This window comes from Pimephales promelas, chromosome 18, assembly GCF_988280905.1.
Source record: "Pimephales promelas chromosome 18, fPimPro1.hap1.1, whole genome shotgun sequence".
Classification (NCBI taxonomy): domain Eukaryota; kingdom Metazoa; phylum Chordata; class Actinopteri; order Cypriniformes; family Leuciscidae; genus Pimephales; species Pimephales promelas.
Genome location: NC_142786.1, coordinates 31,838,496 through 31,860,575, shown reverse-complemented (window position 1 = coordinate 31,860,575; position 22,080 = coordinate 31,838,496). Strand labels below are relative to the sequence as shown.

At 36.8% G+C, this 22,080-nt stretch overlaps 1 protein-coding gene across 1 annotated transcript; it reads left to right on the top strand.

Moving 5' to 3' along the window:
* The first annotated feature begins 2,328 nt into the window (after window positions 1-2,328).
* ywhaz (tyrosine 3-monooxygenase/tryptophan 5-monooxygenase activation protein, zeta polypeptide) lies at window positions 2,329-21,946 on the top strand. Its single transcript, XM_039680696.2, has 6 exons — window positions 2,329-2,562; window positions 6,669-6,971; window positions 14,372-14,495; window positions 19,313-19,476; window positions 19,598-19,693; window positions 21,114-21,946. Exons 2-6 carry the CDS (start codon window positions 6,681-6,683, stop codon window positions 21,171-21,173), a joined length of 735 nt encoding a protein of 244 aa, XP_039536630.2. The 5' UTR covers window positions 2,329-2,562; window positions 6,669-6,680; the 3' UTR covers window positions 21,174-21,946.
* The last annotated feature ends 134 nt before the right edge of the window (window positions 21,947-22,080 follow it).

Here is a 22,080-nt window from a genome sequence, read left to right as displayed (position 1 = left end):
TCACCCCCATGTCATCCAAGATATTCATGTCTTTCTTTCTTCAGTTGAAAAGAAATGAAGGTTTTTGATTAAAACATTCCAGGATTTTCTCCATATAATGGACTTCAATGGGGTCCAAACGGTTCAAGGTCCAAAAGACAGTTTCAGTACAAACTACAAAGGGCTTTAAACGACACCAGACGATGAATAAGGGTTGTGTCTAGCGAAACGATCGCTCATTTAATAAATAAATAACAAAGTTTAAGTTTTATAAGCTCAAATGCTCGCCTTGCTCTGTTCTGTGATGCGTGTTTGTGACTCTCCTGTTCAAACTCGTTCATCAAAATGAATGAATCTTTTTCCGAGTCAATTCATTCATTTCGTTCATTGAATGAACCAAATGACACGATAAAAGATGGGTTTATTTTGATAAACAAGTTTGAGTACAAATGCGCATCACAGAGTAGAGCAAGGCGAGCATTTGAGCTAATAAAACTTAAACTTTGTTATTTATTTATTAAATGAGCGATTGTTTCGCTAGATAAGACCCTTATTCATCGTCTGGAAGCATTTAAAGCCCTTTGAACAGTTTGCACTGAAACTGTCTTTTGGACCTTGAACCGTTTGGTTCCCATTGAAGTCCATTATATGGAGAAAAATCCTGGAATGTTTTCATCAAAAATGACTGAAGAAAGAAATACATGGACATCTTGGATGACATGGGGGTGAGTAAATTATCAGCAAAAGTTTGAAAAAAAACCCAACTCCTTTAAGATTGAAAAAAGCTTTATACAACACTGAATTGAATGTCAAATTGACAGATTTTTAGTGAAATGTACCTTTGAGGTATGACATGCCAAAATCACTATTTTAGAGTTTTTTAATTAGAGTTTTTTCTCACGGTAGGTTAATTTGATGTTAAGTGATAGTTTATCAACCATAGCTATGTCACACAAGCATTTTGGGATTTGTGGCTCTAGTGTATAATTATGGAAAGTGGGAGATTAATTTCTTAGTTTCTTTGTTGGCAATGCACAACTGTATATTATAAATTGTCTGTGGATTGAGCTGATTTGTGTAAATGACCTCAGATAAATCTCTAGTCTGTGTCATCAATGACTCACCAGTGACAACGATGGTTTATCGCCGCTGAACATGTTGAGGTAGGTGTGCCTGTGGGTGGGGTAAAAATCCAATATGAGTCAAAATCTTACATTTGAGAAAGTGTAGCTTTTTTGAGCAACAGTAATCATCTGTTGATAGTCGCAATATAACTATTACACCACTGATTTAACATTGAAAACCATGCCAACAGGATTGAGATCTGGCTACAATCATAAATTGGGTTGTAATATCTTTACACGACTTTCCAATGAGAAAATGTGACCCTGTTAAAAATTAGAACATGTTCTCTTTATGGACCTCGATGGAAGATAATTGACACTCTGCTTTTATTAATATCTCATTCCTCTGCTCCAGTTTAGAGAGCGAGCTGCTATGACAGCGTGTTCAGACCATGTATCAGATCAGACTATATTGTCTTCCTTCCTCTGTTTTCATACCAGACACTGTCTAGCAAGCATGTCTGACACATCAATGTCCTCTGAGTCAACTATTGTGCTTCATTATGATTAACACCCAAGTACAGAAGTTGTATACGCAAGACAATTAAGCACTACATGCCATGTAAATCAGATAAATCTAAACAGAGTATTTCACCAGTGTCAATAACATTTTGATGCATGACTTCACTATAGAAGACAGAAGCCATTTATTATACAAATAAACAAAAGATAATGGTTATTATAAAACATTTTAAAAAACAAATAAATGTTAACTTTTTTTGTGTATAATCATACTTTTTAGATTCTTGTTTTAAATGGGAATTTTCATATTTTGGGAGGAGTAAATCATTATTTTAATATGTTTTGTTTTAAATATGAATAATATAAAAATTTAATATTTTATATATCAACATTTTCTTTTGATTAATGTGTTAAAGGCATAAATTACATATAAATACAAACAACTGTATTTAGTGTACATTTTTATGTTTATAAACATGTATTACATTAGCTTTCAGAATTTCATTTTATGTGCATAGTGTTTTGGCCGTTTTTTTTCCTTCTCAAGTATGAGCTCCAAAAATTAATCTCATTATATACTACATGGGCCATAAAAGACAAACAATTTAGATTGCCTACACAAAAACCTGGTGTATCAAATATGACATAAAACACATATCCAAACTTTTTAATGAACTATTTAATTTTAAAAAGACTACTTCATATAACAGGGTTTAGTTTATAGGGTTAATTTAAAATCATAATTTCTCCCCATTTAGATTCATCTCAGAATCAAACGCGCTCGAGGCTCTCCTTGCAGCCATAGCAGCGCACGCCAATCAAAATTCCGGTTGCCTTGGCAGCGGTTGACGTCATGGCCCCTGCCCAGTCCCTGCTCCAGCAGAGTACGAGTGGGACGGAAACCCCGTGGATCGCACGGGAACGCTGTGCTGCGCGCCACAGTCAGTCAGTGAGTGGCAGCTGAACTGTACAGCCGGAGACAGACTCTCATTCACAGGTTGGCTTACTTTCGTTTCATTTTACTCTTCAGTGTACCGTTGTATAAATAAGAACTGTGTTTCTTTGTTCCGAGTGCTCATTTTAACCGAGCAATTTCTATCACGCGAAGCAAATGTTTTGCCGTAGCTAACGTTAAGGTTACTTGTACAGGGATGCTTCGAAGCTTTTGCTTGAGAAACAACTCGTGGTTCAGTGCGGATCATACCAGAATTAAAAGTTCGCCGTGAATTGCTTATTTTAACGCAGCCATGGCTGTTGTGTCACTAAATAACCCCGCTGTTTTCCGCATATCCCTGTTAGTGTTTCAAGCCGTTTCAGATTTCCAGACAACGGAAGGATGAGTCTTCCACCTCCGCACTGAAATCTCACTTCATCTGTTATCATTCACATGTTATGAACTCAGAATATAAGTGTAAAATTGTGATTTATCGCTTTCAAGCGTAGTCCTAGAGGACATCTGGCAAGCTAGATCTTGTCGGGCACGTTGGGTAAAAAGTAGGGCGTTTACCTCACTGCTTTACTACTGTGGAGTTCCTGTCAGTTGAAGGTATCGACCGTGTGTATTTGCTTATGGAAATGATAACGTTTGTTTTTTTTCTCCTGGTCTGCACAATTGAATATGTTCTCTTAGTCTGAAATGGCATTGGAAGATAAAATGTGGCAAAACCCCAGTTTAGCATTGGTTTCGTATTGAGACAAAGCGGATACTAGAAAAGTAACGTAATGTCAGGTAAAGAGCGGAACGCACTCGATTGGACGCGCGCACGTTGGGCGGGAGCAGTTCGCACACATAAATCCCCGGATGGACCGTGATCAGACTGGATATCAGCTTTATGGATAGATCGAGGTGTCTTGTTTAAACATTGTGCGCTGGTGTGTGTGTGTGTGTGTGTGGACTGGGCGTGGTCGCCGAAGTCATATCCGCATTTTTCTTTTTTCTTTTTTCACTCTATCACATATCCTATGCAAAGTAAAGGTTTTGTATGGACTTGATGTATTTTCTATAAATGATTAATCACACTATTATTATTATTATTAGTAGTAGTAGTAGAAGTATTACATTTTAAAACATGGAACTTCATCTCCCACTTGAAACAACAAGTTGCTCTTCTCTTATCAGCGCGGGGGCGGGGCAACCTGTCACTCACATGAGATCACAGCAATAGAGCATCACAGTCCCGCCCACAGCCGGAGAGAGCGTTGGTGCCGGAAGTAAATTTCCCATTCATTTCTCCCATTGATGTTTTGTAGAATCCATATCTAAAGAGTTTTAGAGCATGTCTGAGGATAACCAGCTACAACAACATACAACATATCATTTCGAGTGAAAAAATGAAGAGAAAATCCAAAAAAAGTAAAGGGTACAAGACTCTACTACAAGTACATTTTTTCATTTCGAGCAAAGGAACTACTCGTCCCATAAATAAACCACCGCTCCTCACTGAAATCGACTAAAGCCACCTTGAAAAAGCCTTTTGAGTGACTTCCAAATCTGACGACGGCCACGTGAACTTTTTCCTCCAGTGAATTTTATATAGTGAATGTGCAGGGAAACTCCTTTTCCTCGATTTACTGAAGCTTATATGTTAAACGCAGCTGCACAGCTAAAACATTGAGCATCTGGCTCGCTCATGTGCTGCGGCAACTTCACATCCAATGGCGCATGGGCGTCTCAGAGGTGCGACCAATGAACTAGCCCTACGTCATTACGCGATCTTCAGTCTTCACGCACCTTCACGTGGTTTAACCAGACAGTTACATGACTTCCACCAATGAGATGCATTACTGTGGGATTGTTCAGGATTGTGGGTAATGAAGTATCCAAGACATTGTGAATTAAAGGCATTTATCTTAAAACAAGGTTAGTGCTCGATTAACTTTTGGCATTTATATGAGCATATACAATCATTTAGTACAGCTGTTGCTGGTTTTAAGTCTACCATGTATGGTTATGTTTTTATGGCTTATATCCCAAATGTCAATGGACTAAATTGTATTGAATTCTTACTTCCGGCACCGGCTGTGGGCGTGACTGTGTTGCTCTGTAGCGAACCACAACAATCCAATCAATTACAAATGGACAAAATCAAGTCCTGCACTACATTTCTTTTACATACTATCACAGCTTCTGTTTTGTGCTGACTTTAAAGCAATAGTTGTCATTTACTCGGACATCTTTATGAATTTCTTTGTTCTGCTGGACACAAAAGAAGTTCTTTTGAAGAACATGGGTTGCCAAACAGTTGATGGATCCAATTTATTTCCATAGTATGGAAAACAAAAATACCTTGAGGTCCATCTGCTGTTTGGTTACCCACTGTTTGTGCTCGACAGAAAGAAATTCCTTCAGTTTTCGAACAACTTAAGGGTGAGTAAATGATGCCATCATTTTAATTTTTGGGTGAACTTTCCATTTAAGGCCCTTGTTTTCAGTCTTACATGATAATAGCTCCAATAAGTCAGCCAACATTTCAGCATTCCTGCTTGGATTCACTCAATTCATAAAAGTGATGCTCACTGAAGTGAACTCTTCCCTGTGTCAGTGCTAGGAATAGATAGATTTTCGCCTAATATGGGCATCTTTACCTTTATGAAGCCATTTTTAACCTAATTAAATCATCTTCTGTGTTTAATTCTTACATTTAATCAAGAGATTTAATTAGATTAATAAGACACTATATGGCTTTTTCCTGGCTCAAAACGAGGCGGACCATCATATAGTCTACTGTGTTTCTCACAGTATTTGTGGGTGGAGGTCTGTACCTGTACCTAGTTTGACTTTGACCTGCCGATACCAATTTTTTACCAATTTCATTTTTTCTAACCACTTTACAGCACACACAAACATATATTTTCTTTAAAGGGACATGTCATGCAAAATCCACCTTTTTAGCTCTTAAATGCATTTTGTTGTATATTTGGAGTGTTTTTAAGTACAGAAAAGATGAAATTATTCTCTTCAGGTGCTTCGTTTATATCTTTATATTCTGTTTTGGTCGTATTTTTCAACCTGTTCAGATTTTTCTGTTCTCTATAACATTTTTTGAACAGTTGTCCCAGTATTTGCAGTGGAACTGCCAAATAAGGACACACTTCGAGCAATCCGCCATTTTTATTTCTCGCTCCGATTTTGTAGTCCAAGCTCAATGATGCAGAAGTTACGAGAGGGCAAGTCAAAATGTTCGGTTGTTTGATGTTTTGACCTGAAGCACTTCAAGGATTCCATCTTCAACAACCTCCGCCAGTATATAAGAAAATAAATATTTGTGTTTGGTGTAAAGTGGTTAGAAAAAATGAAATCGGAATTGTTTAAAAATAAGTATCGACAGATGAAACTGAAAAATCGTAATCGGCCAAGAAATTTCTAATCGGTGCGTCTTGTGGCTCCTGCCAATGGAATTTTAAAACGTGGAGCCATTTTACCATTCAGATCAGATGGATCCTTAAGTAGGGTTGGGTATCGTTTGAATTTGAACGATTCTGATTCCGATTCCTTGTTTCGATTCCGGTTCCCAACGATTCTCGATTCCGATTCTTTTAAGAGGCAGGGTCAAAAAAGTTTAGCTAACCTTGCTAACCAACGGCCTTTCTGAAGCATATAATCCTTTGTGAAGGAAATACTCCTTCTGTCACAAATACTCCTTTTGTCACAAATTTTGCATTTTGCCGAGATTTCGTTATTTTTAGAAAAGTGAAGCCACACTTTGGACCGCCGACGTAAGCTACTCACGTTCGACTCGCGCGGTTATGCCAACACTTCCGGTAGACGCTTCTTCGTTGGTGTTGTTCAGCGGTTTCTTCTTCTGCTCGGCGTACTGTTAATATTGAAACTAGGAATCGAAATTTTAACTTTTGAACGATTCCGGGAAAAACTAAAAGTTAGTCCCGGTTCCAATCGATACTCGATTCTCGATACCCAACCCTAATCCTTAAGTGATCATCTCTTACCCTTTAGTTCAAATAGCACCAAAGATTCAACATGATAGTTTACCTTTTCAATCAAGATGTCCAATTAACAAACAATTTAGTTCCCTAACTATATCGCTAATTATAAATGTACATATTAATTGATCTTTTAATTAAACTGTTTTTTTTTTCTTATAGAAGCAAGCAGCCATGGACAAGAGCCAACAAGTGCAGAGAGCCAAGCTGGCGGAGCAGGCCGAACGCTACGATGACATGGCTGAGTCCATGAAGCAAGTAACCGAACTTGGAGAGGAACTGACCGACGAGGAGAGAAACCTGCTCTCTGTGGCCTACAAGAATGTTGTGGGCGCTCGCCGGTCCGCCTGGAGGGTAGTGTCCAGCATCGAGCAGAAAACTGAGGGCAGTGACAAACAGCAGATGGCTAAAGAGTACCGTGAGAAGATTGAGACCGAGCTGAAGGCCATCTGCAAAGACGTTCTGGTAAGCTTTGAAAGGGAAAGAACCAATGATAGGATCATAACAAGTACAAATAATGAATAAAGTCTTGTCAGCAGGGTTTAATTTTGGTCTTAACCAGAAAAAGGGTTGAAAAGTACTAGTGTTCATTTTGTGAAAAGAAAACAAAAAATTACAATTCTGGAACGGAATAGGGTTGTCACGGTGCCTTAACAAAAGCTATTGTAACTATTTTGTTGATTTATTTTTTTATTTATCCGAAAATTATAAATAGTAAATAAGTGTAATTAGTTTATTTTTAACTCTATTTATGAGTAAATAATCCATTAAAACATTTACATGTAGTCTTCAAATATTGTTCGGTTAAATAAACATTGCTTAAGGCTTGCTGCAACAGTCAGTGTTACACGCCACACACCGATTACATAATTTGCCCTGCACAGAACCGCCTCCCACAGTCATTAACATTTTTTACAGTAATAAAAATAATTTAGTTATGTCAGAGAACAGACACTACCATTAAATACTGAATGGGTTGTCTCAATGTCTCCTCAATGCAGCATGAGCCGAACAAGAGTCGCAACACACAACACAGAAGATTGAGGAGCTGACTGGTGTCGGTACTGAAATTTAAAAAATGTGACGCTTTTAGCGCTATTGAGCGGAATCGTCATTAAATGTTTATGATTGGCCACAATGATCAGCGCTTCAAAAACATGTTGTAAATGCACATCAATGTACACCGGTCCACTGATAGACGGCTGCTTGTGCTTTCAAAAGCTCCTACTCACGTTTAAAAAACAAACAAACTTTCAAACACTTCTGTGTGCTCTCAAACGCTCCCGTGCGTTGATCATTTTAGCCAATCACAGACATATCCGATGAGCGCGTGAACACAATGGCCAATCAGAGGTGTTTACGATTTTGCTCAACAGCGATCAAAGCGTTACATTTTGTAAATATTTCAGCACCGACTTGGTATAGAAGTCTAAACATTAGAGCTGACAAGACAGTGGCAGAAGATTTGGTTTTGAGGTAAAGATGCAAATTATCGATTAATTCATCAATCGCTAGTTGATCGACCTTATCGATCGATTAACTAATAAGTAGGGCTGCAACAACTAATCGATAAAATCGATTATAATCGATTATGAAAATCGTTGTCAACGAATGTCGTTATCGATTAGTTGGTCTGATTACGTCACGGGGATTGTTTACATGGAACATGCGCTTCTTAAATGCGCTTCATGAGGCGCACATGCAGTCTCTCTCCCTCGCCGCTCTACCCTGTCTCGCGCGCGCAACACGGACGGTTTGGAGCACATTATCTTCTGTCTCGCATGCGCACTCTTGATTCCGTGAGTTTGAACTAATTTGCGGGCATCAGGAAACCGCTATCAATATGCAGCATACACGAAAATCATTCACCTTTCGGTAAATTCGCCGTTTTGAAACCAAAATAGGTGACCGACGTTAATCGTGTATACTTTATGAAGCCATACTATAGTATAATGTGAGATAGAAATGTATATTTAAGTCATTAAATTCAAGTTAACGTAAGCTTTTCCCTCCACTGCGGCTGTCAGTCATTCTCTATTCGGTGTTCAAACAGCGCGTCGCGTTACAACAGTTAACATGATGATCTCTTTCCAAGATGATTCAATGTTATTATTATAATTGATCCGTAGATAAAGGTCTATGATGGTTTTGAAATCTTATTAATAGCCTTTCTTGTTCTGTCCTATCTATTATATTTTGCTTCCTCACTAAACAGCTGTGCTTTACATTTAAAACAGCTGTGCATCTGATTTTTACGATGTTTTTCATGAATGTATAACAACAATACAAAGAGCAATGTGTAACGTTTTACCAGAGTTAGTGCTACACTTATTGTCTCTTATTTGTTCCCCACTAAGGAATGTTTTTTTCACTAAATGTTTAGATTTTATAAAATTATTGTGCACTTGTGATATTTCTAGGCTAAGTTATGCTGAGTTATCCACTAATCTAGTTTACAATAGCATTTTTGTCATAGGTTATGGTCATATATATTTTTTTTATTTGTTGTTTTTCTTTATAATGAAGTTATCTGTATTAAGTGGATTGTTTAACACACAAAAGAGTGTGGTTTTTAGGGTTTTATTTTGTTATAATAAACAAAAAAGAAATATAATTTTTTATCCGATTAATCGATTAATCGAAAAAATAATCGTCCGATTAATCGATTATCAAAATAATCGTTAGTTGCAGCCCTACTAATAAGCAGCTATTTTCCTGAGAATGTAAATTTCTCTCTATTAACATAAAAAGCTAAATGTTGCTTATACTGAATAAAAATGCGTGTTATATTGCTCAATTGATGTTTTATTGTAACAGTTGGGATACGGTACAGATAATAGCATTTATGTAATGTATCAAAATAAATTATGCACAGAAAATTAATACATAAAAAATAATTGTGCACTGGTTCTCCGGTTGCATGTGAAAACGTGAAGCGACAATATACATTTTAAATAAAAATCTATATGGATAGGCTTAGCCTACACTATATTAAGCCTACATATAATAATATATCTGGTAAACACTTATATAAAAAACCTTGACGCATTAGCAGCAGCACTTATAATCCCCCTTGGTCTGAGAACGGTAAAAGATTACTAGGCCTGGAAACTTAAAAGATACAACTGAACACAATTTAAATCATCCCTGAGGAAGGTGACGGTAAAATTAGAGGTGCAGAATTTCCCATACATTCATTTATTTGTGGAGGCCCACCACAATATCAACTAGTGTTGTCACGGTACCAAAATTTCAGTATTCGGTACCAATACCAGTTAAAATTCACGGTTCTCGGTACCAATTTCGGTACCAAAGCTTAGTTTAAATTTACATATATTTAAGTGTTTATCACGGTTACAAGTATGGAAACTGTACATTTGTATTATAAACGCTTTAGAAAAAGATTAGATAAAATGACCTAAAATAAACAATAGTAATACACTAACACATTTTTAAAGTTGTTTGTAAAGTTTTAATCCATTATTTATTTAATGCACAATGAATTAAGTGAACAAACATGAACAATCAGGTGTTTGTAATAAATAACATTTTCAAACATTAATTAATGTTGTAAAAATATATTGTTCACTCAATGTGTTGATAACTAAGTAATGTTGATGAATGGTATCTTTGTAGCATTACCATAAAACATGTTTTATTTGACTTGACTGTCCTTTTATTTAATCAAAAACTGCATTCATATTTAATTTTAAAAAGGCTTTTTAAACCTGCTGAGTTATAAAGGCAAGAATACGCCTAGAACTGGCACTGACATTAAATGACAATACTAATACCAGTAGTACTCTGGTGTCGGGTGGATACTACTGTGCTCATGTACTCGTAAAACTACCCCGAAAGCACTTTAGAGGCCGTTCACATGTCGCGCGTGTTTTTTAATTATATTTTTGCGCGTGCTTATTCTTTCCAAAGCGCTTGCTCTCACGCGGCGTCTGTCGTTGCTATGCAACGCCAACGAGTTTTTATTATGAGCGCGCTTGAATCGCGCCTATATTTGAAATTGCGAATTTGCATGTAATCGGCCTCTTATGGCAACGTGACATTAGCCTAATCCAAAATATTTCCATATGTGGCTCTTTCCTCCTTTCGTTTCAACAAGTGGATTCAGAGAGAGAGAGAGAGCCATATCAGCGTTATAAAGAGGACGCAACTGTGCACGTTTCAGACATCGCGTCTAGAACAGAACTGGATTAACCTGGTACTCGGTACCTAGAAAAGCTGGTACCGTAACATTTTTTTTTTTTTAGTACCGACTTGGTACCGAAGTACCGAGTTTTTTGACAACACTAATATCAACACTGACCGCCACATTGATTTTTGATCTACTTTTTTTTTTTACTAAGCCTATTTTAAATCGAATTTGAGTGCAGAGCGCCGTAGTGCATTCGCACAGCACTATTCACGCAGCACTATTCGCGAAATATAACGAAATAATTCGCGAGCATGCGGAGCTCACGCTGAAAACTTTTTTTGATATTGTCCCAGGTTTTCAGTCAGTCAGTGGTTAGAGGTTGTCAGTTTTGCCCAAACTGTTTCCAGAAACGCAAAACAATAAGCATTTTCTTTAAATGATCAACAAATCAGCTCTTGGTTGCAAGAGTTTTTTTTCAGGAAACTGAAAGTGAAAATGACTCTGCTACTGAATAAGGCCTTAATGGATCAGACAGGACCATGCCCTCTCCGGGCTGTTTTAGTTGGGTTTTTGCCTGAGGCGTCTTAAACGGTGAAACACGGAATGTTTTGCTTTGCATTTATGACATTCCTTCCCTTTTCCAGATGTTATTTAGACTGTATCCACAAGAATGTGATGTTTAATCTGGCAGTAGGAGGGTAATGGGTTGAAATTGGCTTCTACAAAGGGAGAACCTGCTGGACATTACATCTAGTATCCTCTAAACAACCTTCAAAAGCTCTAAGATGGAGAGATAAAGTACCATCTTGAAGTTATGAGGTGCTTGTGTCTTCGCTGGTAGTCTCAGCCTCTGATGTCATGCCCACAGACCATTGGCTGAACATCTGATGCAAATGGCACACAAAATTGGATAATACCTCAGGGATTTCAAAGTCGTCTTCTGATTTCTGGGAGACATGTCATGTTTTTTAACCTCCACCTGGAAGTAGGGTTGGGCGACGTCTACCAATTTGGCATCAGATGATGTCTACAGTAAAACATCGCGATGGACAATGTCATGAATATTCTCCTTTTCACTAGATATTTCCCTCTATATCTCATCAGCAATTAAGATTTCAATGCCGATGCCGTCTAAACATTGATGTCTGTCAGCCATCACGCTGTCTGACGCCAAACCCGCTTATGGAAGAAGAAAGCCGTTCTCTTTACAACTGTGACACAGAGCGCTTATCAGGATCAACTAAATGCTGGATTTTCAAAAGTATGTGAAGTATGTAAAGTTCATGGCACAGACTCTTTAAAATACGTCCAAGAGTTTTACCCTGGCATATCATTGTTGGGACATCGTTACATTTCATGCCCCTTAGCATGACGCGGAACAAAACAAGCTATTATATATATATATATATAGATATGGTAGGGGTGTAACAATATTTCGTGCCACAATATATCGCAATACAAAAATGCAACAATATGTATCGTGGATAGTCCCCCCAAAATAAAAATGACTGTGTGAGAAAATTCAAGTTTTAAGACTTTTAGTGTCAATACTACATTAAACTACTATATATAATGTTGATTATAATGTATAATAATGCAATGGGGGAATATTTGTGGGTCCTGATAATGCCAAATATCTGATGTTCCCAGTTAAAACTGTCCTAAATTATTTTAAATATATCGAGCCAGTGAAAGAGTGCAAGCATATTCATCTAAAATAATTCTGTATTTTCAGCTTCAGAATCATGAAAATTGTTATTTCCCTAGGGTTTCAGCACCAAGTCCAAGCCTATTCATTTAAACCCACAATGTAAAATCAAATTTAGCATTTTAATCAACAGTACATTTTTTGTTAACCTTTTACCATATGTCTTGGAGTATCGCAAAAATAACGTATCGTGAGTTCAGTATCGTGATATGTATCGAATCGTGACATGAGGGTATCGTTACACCCTATTCACACCAAGTGTGACGATATCTGATGTCTCACGGTGATGCACCATCTGCAAAAATGGAAAGCTTAACATTAAGATGTCGCAAACACCCATAAACAAGGACAACTGAGAGAAGTTGTGTACATAATTGTTTATGGAACAAAATATGACCGTACACTCCAGAGTTTTGCAGTCAAGTATTTTAAACCGCTATGAATCTTGATGTGTTTCCATAAAAATGGAAATCTATAGAAAAATGATGGGCATTCATTGGGCAGAAAGTGTGGGAATTTGCAACCCTTGTGCTTGTTCTGACAAGTAGTGTGTGAGTTAGATTAGATTAGATTAGATTTATTTGACCACTTAAATATAAAAATATGAAGAACAGTAAGAAAACTGTTGCATACATTAAAAACAAATACAAAAGTAGTCAGGGATAACACAATAAAGCCCGAAGACTTATTTCCATTGTGGTCCCTTATAAAGGCAGCAGAAGAAGTCAAGTGGCAACACATCACACATCAATCATTCACATACATAAACCAAATTCATACATATTATACAAAAAATAATAATAAATAAATAAATAACCTTAGTATTATAAAAAACTACTTTTGGCCCCTAAACCATAATTTCAGACCTTGTTTAAAATGACCTATACTTCTTACTGTCTTCAGTGCACCAGGTAACCGATTCCAAAGGGTAGTTCCAACATAAAGAAAAGAATGTTTGCCCACATTTGTATTAAATCTGGGGGGAACAAAATCAGTTGAGCTACCCCTAGTGGAGTACCTGTGAACTTCGTCTACTCTATTAAAATAATTTCTAAAATATTTAGGAACATCTCCATAAACAATTTTTTGTACCATACCCAGCTGCATCTGAGACACCCGATCCTCAACTTTTAACCATCCCACCCTTTCAAAGTGGGAAGGTTCCAGATGAGTTCTAATGGGGAGGTCTAAAATTAGCCTTATTAATTTATTTTGAGACGTCTGAAGTCTATGTTTCAGGTTTACTGTGAGACCATTGTACCATGCACCACAAGCATAATCAAAAAATGGCTGAATTAAAGCTCCTGCCAAAACTAGCTTTGTTTTTTCGTCCAATGAGTTCAGCATCATATTGGTTCTGCTGTTTTTCAAGCTCAATATTGCGTTATTACAATTTTACTGTGACATCCTGATATGTTATGGGTATTCATTGGTTGGACTGTGAAAACTCATATCTTGTGCCTAAGATGCACAGTTTTCAGTTCAGTTTCGTCATCTTTGTTCATCCTGGTTGATGGTGAATGATGCCAAATCTTTCTGAAGTCCCTTTTGAAATCACCTGTATTCTCATACCTTGTGTTCAGTCAATTGCGTTTTTGATGGTGTTACAATACCAAAATTATTGTTTCGATACCCATACCAAGTCAAGAATTGCGATTTCGATACTTTTCCTGAAAATGAAAGTAATTGGATTGGATTAGCCTTTATTGTCTCCTGATGGAGAAATTCATCTTTGGCATTCGAGATACATAACACACAAAACATGATTTACATAAATTCACAAATTATATTAATGTTAAAAATGTTCTTACAATGTATTTCTTACAAGGCGTTTCCTTTGCATCGGTCTGTGCTCTTTAAATGCTATAATAACCTCAAATAAATAAATCACTGACTGACACGCACATGCTCTGATTATGATCACATTAAACGTTACACATTAATCAGTCTGATTATACGTTACTGTCTTGCACTGTGTGTTCAGGTTCATGTGTCTCTCATCCACAGCATCTCCTAGACAAGTTTCTGATCCGCAACACTTCTCCAGCAGAGAGCCAGGTGTTCTACCTGAAGATGAAGGGAGACTACTACCGCTACCTGGCAGAGGTCGCCACAGGAGACGAGAAAACCAGTGAGTTTCTCTCAAACAACATTTATTATACAAGATGCACATTCTTAGTTGTCTTTTCTTAGTACAATTTATTTTCATTTGAGAAACGGATCCAAATATTAGATGGCCTTTGGTGTTCAGCACAAGCCTCTGAACGTGAGAGTTGTGCACACACATGCAGATTTTTAGGAGTTTTGTTAGCTACCAGTGGAACAGGTCTTTACTTGTGCTTCCACACCCTGAATGACTTATTATTGAGGGAATGTTGCACAAAATCTTTTAAAACAGAAATAGTTCATGGCTCCGAATGTACAATATTAAGCAACGAGATGCACACACCACACACCAGGGTTGCATAAAATACTCAGCTTTTCTGTACAGAATGTTTGGTCAACTCATTTTATTTTATAATTCCACTAGTCTTTATAATATGGTGCATATATTTAGAAAATGCTCGTCTCTAGAGTTGACTAAAGAGTTTATGGTCACTGAATGGCTTTTCTGAGGTAAGTGTAACATTGTGACATTGTTTATAAGCTGTTTTATTGATGTCTTCTTGTGGTTGAAACACTTATTGAGCGATTGCATGAGAGGATACGGATTTCGGTAGGATGTAAGGTATTTTTTAACACACCTTCTGATGTGGATTCGTGTTTAATTTTAGTGCTGTTATTAGTAGTTGAGTGGAAAAGATGATCAGTTCTCACGCGATTTGCTTGATCTGAGGCGACAACAGCGATCTGGCACATTAAATAGTGCCAAAACTTCATAATGAATTGGACAGAATTTTATATATTTTCATATATCAGTCTTTTTATATCAAAAGTAACAAATCACAAAGCTTATTGCAAATTATTATCATTATATTTTTATTTTTTATTTCTGGGATGGGAAGCGCGCTACAATGTTCTCTTCATGCATCAACTGAAAAAACTAAAACTATGATTTTTGGGATTTAAGAATCTATATTGGTTCGATATGGCTCGATTTTAAAATCGAGAAATATACAGGGCTTGGTAAAAATTTATATATATATATTTTATTTTATTTTATTTTTTTTTACCAAGCCCTAATATTAAATGTTTTTTAAGAGCCTTTTATCAGGGATGAGCCTTAAAATGCTGGAATGATGCCTTAAAATGCTGTCCATATTGACAGCCCACTAGGTTTTGGAACAGACCTATGTGTGCCCATGAAGAGTCTTACATAACTACCAATATATCTCTTGTAGTGAATTTAATACCTTTTTTTACTCATTTGTTTGTCCTTGAGCTAATATACTGGCTCTGCTCCAAACTCTCCAGCTGCCTACCTAGAGAAATCATAGGCACGCCAACACGAAGGCTGCTCCAAACACTATGCAGCAAAATGATGCTGCTTTACCCAATACCTTGTTTTAGCCAACATCTATTGCAGTATATCATGAACTGTCTCATGAAGACAATCCAAGAATGCATTACTTTAAAGGGGTCAAATTATGCTTTTTAATGTTTTTCTTTAGTGTAATGCATCTGTTTTTTCACAATCTACAAAATTACAAAGCTTTTTTATTCTATTTAACAGAGAACATTGATCTAAAATTCCTCGATCAAAGTCCAGATATTAAACCTCAAACGTCCATGTCACAATGTGAAATATTAGCATAATGCCCACTCAAAGGCACGCACAATGAAGGCAAGTGTTGTCTGTCATGTCACTTTATATGGAGCACTTTTGCTTTCTGGAGTTAAGATTGATTTATAAAGCTGTTCCTGAGCAGTACAAATGTAACTTTGCATCCCATTTATCACTTAAAGAACACTTTAATTGCTTTATTACCACAGCAAAAACTCCCAATAAAGTTCAAACATTATCAAAGACAAATGCACAGACAAAATAATAGAAAATGTACAAATAGGTGGGACTATTATTAGTATTCAGGTATAGAGATTTTATGTGAATCAAGATCTATTTTGCCTCTTCTTGCATTTGAATGGTTTAAAAACATTTTAAATTGGCAAGACTTAAAAACTTTCACTATATAATGTTTAAATGCGATTAATCTGCAAATCACGTGTTTCGTACCTTGGGTCCTGGTTCGTATCAACTACAATCCGTTATTTAGAAGCCTTGGAAGCTGAAGCTTGCGATTATGGTTAGGTGTGTTACATTTCTTTTTCTTTTTTTTTTTTTTACATTTTTTTTTATTGAAATTTTGTTAGTTTTGTTCCAACAGAATGAACAGCACAACATAAAATAAAATAAAAAAGACAACAGCTCAGGCAGACCTTGCAGAAATGCACAATTCTCAATGAAATAAAAAAAAAAAAATAGTTTACAAAGGAAGTTACATAAACATTCACAGGAATAGGTTACATTACATTTCTGACACGCTTGAGGTGTTTCGCCAATCACAATTCACTAGGTCACCTGACCAATCAGAGGAGGGGCTTTGTATTTCAGCATGTTTCAGACACTGAGAATTCTGTGAAAAATGATGTGCTTTGAACATAAATCAAAATAATGAACTTTTAAAATAGCATAATTTGGCCAAGTATCTCAAATATAAATACATTATTAGATACTTTAAAGAATTTATTGAAAATAACCCAATCTTATTAAATATGCTCTATCCAAATATATGTGCATTTTTGTGCTTATTAGAATAGTGAGTTGTTAGCTTAGCAACAGTTTGGAAGAGAGTGTGAGGTTTCCTTATATAGCACTACCTGGCTGATCGTGTTTGTTGCTTTTGAACTCAAGGGGTCAGTATCAATAGAGTTAGAATCGCATGAAGTAGCCACAGACTCCGAGTTTCATTAATTATATATTTGGAAATGAAGGATGGCGGTTTAGATCTGAAGGTCTTGTGTCCTAGTTCATAAAGCTCTCGAGACACAAGCTGCTTGCAGATTAATTTGAGATCGCCCAGTGTGATGTTTTCTGCCTCCTGTGCCTATCCTCGCGGTTGCTAATATATCTACTTTATTGCAAATAAAATAGCCCAATCTAGTGATTTTGTTGTGAATTAGGCAGCCGTTGATTTTTGTGTGCGTCCAACATGGACCTTGCAAAAGTAGTGACAACACTAGTATCCAGCTCCACCTAACCAATGAGGTTATTGAGTGATTTCCCTTCACATGTGGTCTTTGGCTTTGACGTAATAATTCAGTCTTTCCGATAGATGCACGAGGTTATTAGGGCTGCTGCGTCTCCCTGCAGGGTTTGATGAATTTTTAAGAGCCTGGTGTGTTTCTATGGCAGCACAGGAGTGAAGGTTCTGCCATCTGTGGAAACGACAGGACCAGACTGTGCAGCAGATCCTAGATCAGTCTATGTTTATATAGTATTACAGTTAAGCTGCGGGTTTTTTATACATTCTTACGAGAGAGGAAAAATATCGCTGATCTATTTGAGCATAAGCATCCGCTGACCTACTACTGTCAGTATGATGGGCTGCATGAGCATCGTCATGGCAACAGCATCTGGCTTATGTGTGTTTTCCAGCTGGGTGTCAGCAGTAGGCAGAACCTCCTGCGGGTGGGTTTAATATATGCACCGCTTGGTCACTGTCTCCTAAAGCTCTTAAAATGAACAAATTGAAATGAGCGTGAAACGCTTGCACAGAGCTGACCATCTTCAAATATTTAGGCATTTCTCCCGGAGCACAGATCAATATAAGCAAGCAACCGCATTATGAACAAAATGTTAAAACGTCTGTTGTAATGGTCTCCTACACAAGGCAAGGAGAGGGCATGAAACTGTCTTTAGGACACGGGCCAAATAAAAAGCTAATTTAAATCCGATTCAGCAAATCCTTAAGAATAAATTGTACTCTTGCACTAGGCCTACTCTTATAATCACCATGGATGTATTTGTTATTGTGAAATGTTACAATTTAAAATGACTTTTCTGTTTTAGTATTTTTAAAAATGTGTTTTCAGCATTATTACTCCTGTCTTCGGCGTCACATGATTCTTCAGAAATGGGGTCTTAAAAAGTCTAAAATTTCAAAATCACAATTTAAGGGCTTAAAAAGTCTTGAATTTGCTGAAGTATTGTGTTCTAGGTCTTAATTCATTTTAAACGGGTCTTAATTTTCCTACGTCCATGTAAATCTCAATTGAAATGCTCCTGCAGCGATTATATTTAAGACCTATGTAATAAGACCTATTTAAATTTCATTCACAATGGTCTTAAATGGGTCTTAAAGTCTTAAATTTGACTTTGTGAAACCTGCAGAAACCCTGGAAATGGAAATCTAGTCTTTACTGTTTTTGGCCTTGCTGAATAAACATTAATTTCTTTAAAGCCACACTGTGTGATTTTTACCCCCATCTAGTGGTGAAAAGGTATATGACAATCCAGTGAATATTAGTTTCTGTTCCTCTCAATTCCGATTTCGTTTTAACTCCTACGGTGGCCAATGTAGTCCAAGATTAACATGGCTTCCAGTTCGACCTCGTCCATGAGTGTTAACTCAAACGTAAACACTTGAATTAACGGGTATGTCCCTCTTCGGCTAATGTACATTCAAGATGGAGGGGCAACATGGCGACCGACATCAGAACCCCTTACCTGTATGTATTTTCAATGACATATTATACACTCACAAGAATACTTTATTACTCGAATGAAGTAAATATACATTAATGAGCATTTTTGGAAGAACTAAGTGTTTTTAGCTAAGAATAAACTAAAAGAGTTACACAGTGAAGCTTTAAAAATAAATAAATAAATAAACTCCAAACTTTTGAGTGGTAGTGCATATTGTTGGCTTAAATTTTTTTTTTTTTCTTAAATTTCGTAGGCAAGTATGAAATGATTCTTGCTTAAATAGTTTTTGTCTTTGTTTGCAGATATCATCCAGAAGTCTCAGGAAGGCTACCAGGCCGCCTTTGACATCAGCAAAGACAACATGCAGCCCACTCATCCCATCCGCCTGGGCCTGGCTCTCAATTTTTCAGTCTTTTATTATGAGATCCTGAACTCTCCAGAGCAGGCCTGTGAACTGGCCAAGAAGGTAAGAATGGATGCTCATGATGAACTCAAAGCTCATACACAATAATATCCCTTGAGCTTTTGTGTTGAATGAATGTAATGCTTAGTGTTATTTATTTATCCATGTATCTGTTTTTATGTAGGCTTTCGATGATGCCATTGCTGAGCTGGACCAGTTAACTGAAGATTCGTATAAAGACAGCACACTCATCATGCAGCTACTTAGAGACAATCTGACAGTGAGTCCTTTGTTTGTGATATTAACCCAGTGAGGATATATGAGAAGAACTGAGAATTTCTTGACTGATACCATTTAACCCTCACTTAATTAAAAACGACGTATTAAAATATTATTATAATCATAATAGGAATTTTAAAAAACTCATACAGATCGGGCATTCAATTCATGTCTTAATTAGTACAATCCAGTAGGCTTGCTATGGTAGTCGGTGTTACCGGTGTTACGTGGTGTTCAGTCGCATCACCAGTTTCATCACTTGCTCACCGCGGCACCGCAAAAAAAAAAATGTTTTTAATTTACGATTAATTTAATTTATGATTTTACTCCCTCCTGAAGGTGGAAATAAAGGTTTTTAAACGACAAAACACATTCACATACACATATTTGAGAATGTGAATATCAGATTTTTCATGATATAGTTAAGTCGCTGGTCGTTATGAATAAAAAGTGAAAAACAAAATAAAAGTAATTAATTTATCATACAGAATTATTGTGGCTGAGGTGTCTCGTGACAAGCATGTCGCCATGGAAATAAGGTGAAACATTTTAAAATAAGAGTCTCCTTAACCTTTACGGTGTGGGGTCAGCTACAATATTTTAATCACGCATGGTGATTTACTAAAGGTTTGCACTGGTTAATTTACTGTTATTATTTAAAATTAAAAAAAGCTTGTCTTAAAACTAGACACTAATTTGCGCTGCTCTTGGTATATTGTGTTGGTCATTATGGAAATGATCCGACTGCGTCTGTGTTGTCAGAAAAATGCGTGCTTAACTTTAAAATCCCATCGGCGCATTTTTGGAATTGCACTCGTGCTAATTTACCCTGTTTAATAAATGTAAGTGTTTTTGTGGTGAAAATAAGGACTAATTTTTTATTTAATTATTTATTTATTTTTACAAATATCTGAACTATCCTATTAACTATTCAGATCTGAAAAATGAACGACAAATTTAACTTAAAAATGCAGAGCTTATAATGCGAGAATGTCTCCCTTAATTCGGATACAAATATACCTTTATTGAAAATGCTACTCAATGAACAAAGCCAAAATAGGTACAGTTCGTTATTACTTACTGAGTATCATTATTATAAAGATCTAACCTTGTATAGATCTTGAAATAATTCTCAGAGCGACGTGATGTTACTTGGCTGTACATTTCCATGGATTATGCCGGTTTGTTCTTACGTCCACATAACAAAAAACAATGGTGCCGGGAAATATGCTGTGCGCTTTATCAGTTTAAGTTTTCATCTGTGTTGTTAATAAATATGTAATTATCTCAGTTATCAGCAAATGAAAAGGTATGCAGCCCTAGATGCATCAAGTTCCTTTCTACCCTTTTGATTTTCTGCGTTCAAGATGTCGGAAATACACCGGAATGTAAGAGGATGACTGTTGTCTTTTGATTCTCAGCTGTGGACCTCTGATAATCAGGCCGACGGTGAGGAAGCAGAGGAGGGCCGGGAAAACTAAAGCCAACTCTACAAAGAACCTTTTCAGTCAGCACAGCGAGAGACGACGCTGACGCTTTTACAGTTCCAGCTTCATACTCACCAGCCCGTCATTTGTGTGTGTGTGTGTGTGTGTGTGTGTGTGTGTGTTTGGATGTGAGAGTGCGAAGGAAAGACTGTGTTTGTGTACGTGTGTTTGTTTGGGAGAGGGGAAAGGGGAGGGGGGTGGCAAACACAAGTTGTTTGTCTTTAAAATGTGTTCATTGTGGATTGGAGAATGCAGTATAGTTTGTTTGTAAAAATGCTCACTGGGATGCTTCTGCATGACTGATGCGAGTCACCATGAAGTTAGTTGTAGGCGCATATGTGAGAGAACGAGAGATTTCTCGTTGGTGAGTAACGCATACAATCTCTGTCGACCAGACCTAAGATCAAAAAGACTTGACACATGGCTTATACTGTAACTTTGATATAAAAGTCTTGTTACCGGAGTAACGCTTTTCATGTGCTTATCTGATTAATACGGTTTTCTATTAGGATTTTCGGTTTTGTTTTATTTGTACTACTACTACTTACTAAATCTGTTTTTAGTTTGTTTTGTTTACTCTTTTGATACTTGCCTAAAATGCATGTGGCTTTAGTTAATCAGGGTGACTGGAGTTGGCTGATTGGGCTGCCTAGAAACTGTCTTTGAATTTTCATACAGAACACTCAGCATTATTGTTATTTGTTATGGAGGGTGGGCGGAGGGATCTGGATTTCATGTTAGTGGAATTAAAACAGATAAAACACCAACCACATGATCTCTTGGTCTTTTTGCCTTGCTGTTTTCAAAGGATCCTATTTCTGGACTTGAAATTTTCTTTTAGCTTTGCGCTTGCTTGGGAAATGAGGTTTGTTTCTCGGACGCAAAGACGATTAAAAAGGAT

What these genes read in the sequence shown, in the direction of transcription:
- ywhaz (XM_039680696.2), top strand. Translation starts at nt 6,681, where the DNA reads ATGGACAAGAGCCAACAAGTGCAGAGAGCCAAGCTGGCGGAGCAGGCC. An exon ending in CCATCTGCAAAGACGTTCTG is followed by an intron (nt 6,972 to 14,371) that starts GTAAGCTTTGAA and finishes TCTCATCCACAG; the next exon opens with CATCTCCTAGACAAGTTTCT. An exon ending in TACTTAGAGACAATCTGACA is followed by an intron (nt 19,694 to 21,113) that starts GTGAGTCCTTTG and finishes TTTGATTCTCAG; the next exon opens with CTGTGGACCTCTGATAATCA.